The following is a 3,241-nucleotide window of genomic DNA, read 5'->3' as shown; positions in this document are numbered from 1 at the left end:
CATAGGGACAGTTTTAGCCAATATGACAAAAAAGTGATTTTTAAAACTTACAGACTTCAGCTTTAAAGACAATGCTGCAAATTTGGTTCGTGCCGTGGAGATAATGCAGCAGACGCATGTCTGCTGTGTCCCTGCTGTATCATGTCTGCTTGCTCGAGTGAGGCTTCACTTTTCACAAACAAGTTTGCAGTTTTGAGACAGTTTTGTTCACATCTCAAGTTTAAACTGTCTGATTTACAAGTTTGCACTTTGTGTTTAATGTGACAGGAAAAAAATACCACAAAATACCACCAATAAATGAACCACTTTCATTATTGTAAAAACAGATTGAATCGAAATTAATCGATTTAGAACTGTATGAATCAAAATTGAATCGATTCAGAACTTTGGTGAAAATACCCGTCCATACTGCCTACATTTTAACACAGGAATTTGTTAATTTAAGATTTATTGGATGATTTTCTGATCAATAATCGGCTCTTGGTTGATGCTCACTGTGGTATCCTGTTCTAAAAAACTGTCCTTTGTATTGAGAGGGTCAGATCTGTCACTGAATGAGTCCTGTACCAGACAGTCTTTTACAGCAGTCTTAGCTCTCCTTAAAGCTAGTTAAGCTAAAAGTTGTTATTAGCCAACAAAACAGATATGACACTAATCTGATCAGACATATTTTTTGTTCTGTGGTGTAGGATTTAATCTAGAGCCTTTTCTCTACAAGGAACTCCATGAATTCTCCAGCTCAGAGGGAACTGCGCTTTCGCTATTGCAGCTCCAAAGCTCAAGCCTAAAAAATGACCTGCCTGAGCACTTCAGACAGGCCTCTAATCTGACTAATTTTAAATCTCTTGTCAAAACAAAGATTTTCACTTTGGCTTTTGACAACCAGCAAGACAGTGAGCTTTATTTTATTTTATCCTTATATTTCTTTCATCCATTTTTCTTGATTTGATTGTGTGAATATTATTTTTAGCCATCTTGTAGCTGTTTTGTTTTTATCTATACTGTTTTATGTTTTGTTTATTTTTCCTGTACAGCACTTTGATGAGCTGTGGTTGTTTTTAAGTGCTTAACACATAAAATGTTATTGATTGGATTAAGGGGTGAAGCTCCAAAGGTTTTAAAAAAAGCCAGGAGAATTGATTGTTATGTAGGCCATAAGGAACAGAGAGATAGCTCGGATCATTATTGCTGCACCAAAACATTTTTTATGAACTGTGGCGAAACATTTTACGAATACCCAAATTAACTAAAAACGTTAAAACCTGTCAATGAAAAATATTCAATTGTAAATTTTGGTACTTTTAGTTTTGACCACAAACCTTAAAAACTCTTTACATTCACTTCCAGCCGCTATGAACAGCAGCTGGAAATCCCCTGCAGGATGGCCGCAGCAGGGATTTCTAGCGCTGCGGTCAAGCGGTATGCTGGAAGTCCGGAGCTACGAACAAGAAGTGCATATTTTAAAGGGATCATAATCCTGATGAGCTGACTGCAAGAATGATGTTTGGAGGTGGAATTTCTTGCTTAAAAACGTGTCAAAACTATTTTTTTTTCAACTCATGAAGTAAATAAAGCCAAGCTGCTCTTTAGCTTTAAGCTACAGACCAGAGCAGATAAACAAGCAGAACATAGAAGCGTCAGAGCAACTTAACCGCAGTTTGATCCAGTGTTTTACCCAGCGTCCAGATTTCTGCATTTACGTGTTTTTGACTTTTTTGTGTGAACGCAGCAATACACAAGCAGGTGTGTTGAACCAAAGGGCGGTTATACCAATTGTAAATGTCCAAAGGGCAACAAAGCGCACTGTTATCCACAAAAAAATCTATTTTATCGACCTTTTGGAAATAGACTCCAATTATCTTGAAGAAACATGAAAAAAAATCAGGTAATCTGTTTGACATTTGCTACAGATTAAGTACTGATTGTCCCGTAAACACCTTTCCTGTTACCCCACTGTACAAAAATACGAGCCAATAAATCCATAAAAACCTAAAAAAAAAAAATAAGAACGAAATAAGATAAGATCTCACTACGGTATGTACAAACAACGTTATTTGCTTTGTACATTACTGATCAGTACCTAAATTACTACTATTGCATATAACCGTGTTATTTCGCATAATGAAGTATTTCAAAAAAAAAGAAAATGAAAAACAATCCAATGGACTTTGTTTCAAAAGTTGGATGTTTAAGTTGAAGTATTGTGTAAGATTATAATATAAATCTTACATCATTAAAATAATAGTGTATTAGGGTCTGGGTGTCTATTTAAATACGCAAGTAAACATGAAGCAACTAATTTCAATCGTGATGGAATGTAATTTGTGACACATTTCTAACCAGTTTTAGACGGAAGCTTCAAAAGAAAGATGACGTTAAAATCAAGTTTATAATGTCTGAAATGTCTTGCAGGGGAGACGGGAGAGGCGAAATTCACAGTCTTTTTTTAAAAGTCCTTAAGACTCTGAAAATGGCCAGATTTAAATAATAGAATTAAAAAAAAGTGTTGACTCTTGACTTCAGTATTTTTTAGGGCCCTGCGTACGCCCCTGCAAATACAGATAGCTTTTCAGAAGTATCTCAGAAATATATCTATATATATATATAGATATATATAGATATTAACTAATAAAAATCTAAATGTATTGTAGGATGAGTGTTTTTTTTAAACATGTACATCATATAGAATTTTTTATGTTTAACTCCATCAAATATAATAATCTGCAGAATCGTGTTTTCTCACACATGAAGCTATGATAGTTTAATTTATAAAGTTTGTAGCACAAAAAGTGTCGTATTCAGCGAGTTGTTTACTAAACGCGCTGAAATTTCCCTGAACCTGTTTAAATGAATTACACTGAGTGGAGCGGACGACCTCTCCAAGATGGCGGCTCCACAGCGCGAACAGGCAACAGCGGCTACAGGAAGTACTTCAGCTTCAGTGACTTCCGGTGCATCTGTTAGCATAGTTAGCTTGGCTGTTCTCTGTTGGGTGAATTCCTGAGTCTCCACAGCAACAATGAGTTCAGTTCAGTCTCTGAGTGAGTTTATCAGACAGAGACTAACTGCTGCTGCTGAAGAAATCTTCTCAGAGGTGGAAAAAACCATCATCCAGTACGAGGAGGAGATCGACCGTCAGAGTCTGCTGGACATCAGCTGGAGACCCCGGATCAGCTCACAGAGAGCAGGTTCGGTTCTGATGGGGGGATTCAGGGACGGGTTGGGGGTTACACTTACTCAA

At 36.7% G+C, this 3,241-nt stretch overlaps 1 protein-coding gene across 1 annotated transcript in view; it reads left to right on the top strand.

The window, feature by feature from the left end:
- Positions 1-2,955: 2,955 nt before the first annotated feature.
- Positions 2,956-3,241, top strand: part of LOC107105230 (zinc finger protein 182-like) — an 18,280-nt gene continuing 17,994 nt past the window's right edge. The window contains exon 1 of the mRNA XM_015405355.1: positions 2,956-3,188. Coding sequence (XP_015260841.1) covers positions 3,020-3,188 — 169 coding nt within the window. The 5' untranslated portion in view covers positions 2,956-3,019. The remainder of the gene's footprint in view (positions 3,189-3,241) is intronic.

Source organism: Cyprinodon variegatus, unplaced genomic scaffold, assembly GCF_000732505.1.
Source record: "Cyprinodon variegatus isolate N-32 unplaced genomic scaffold, C_variegatus-1.0 Scaffold2177, whole genome shotgun sequence".
Lineage (NCBI taxonomy): Eukaryota > Metazoa > Chordata > Actinopteri > Cyprinodontiformes > Cyprinodontidae > Cyprinodon > Cyprinodon variegatus.
Note: the sequence above shows the minus strand (reverse complement) of the source record. Positions and strands in the feature narration are given on the sequence as shown.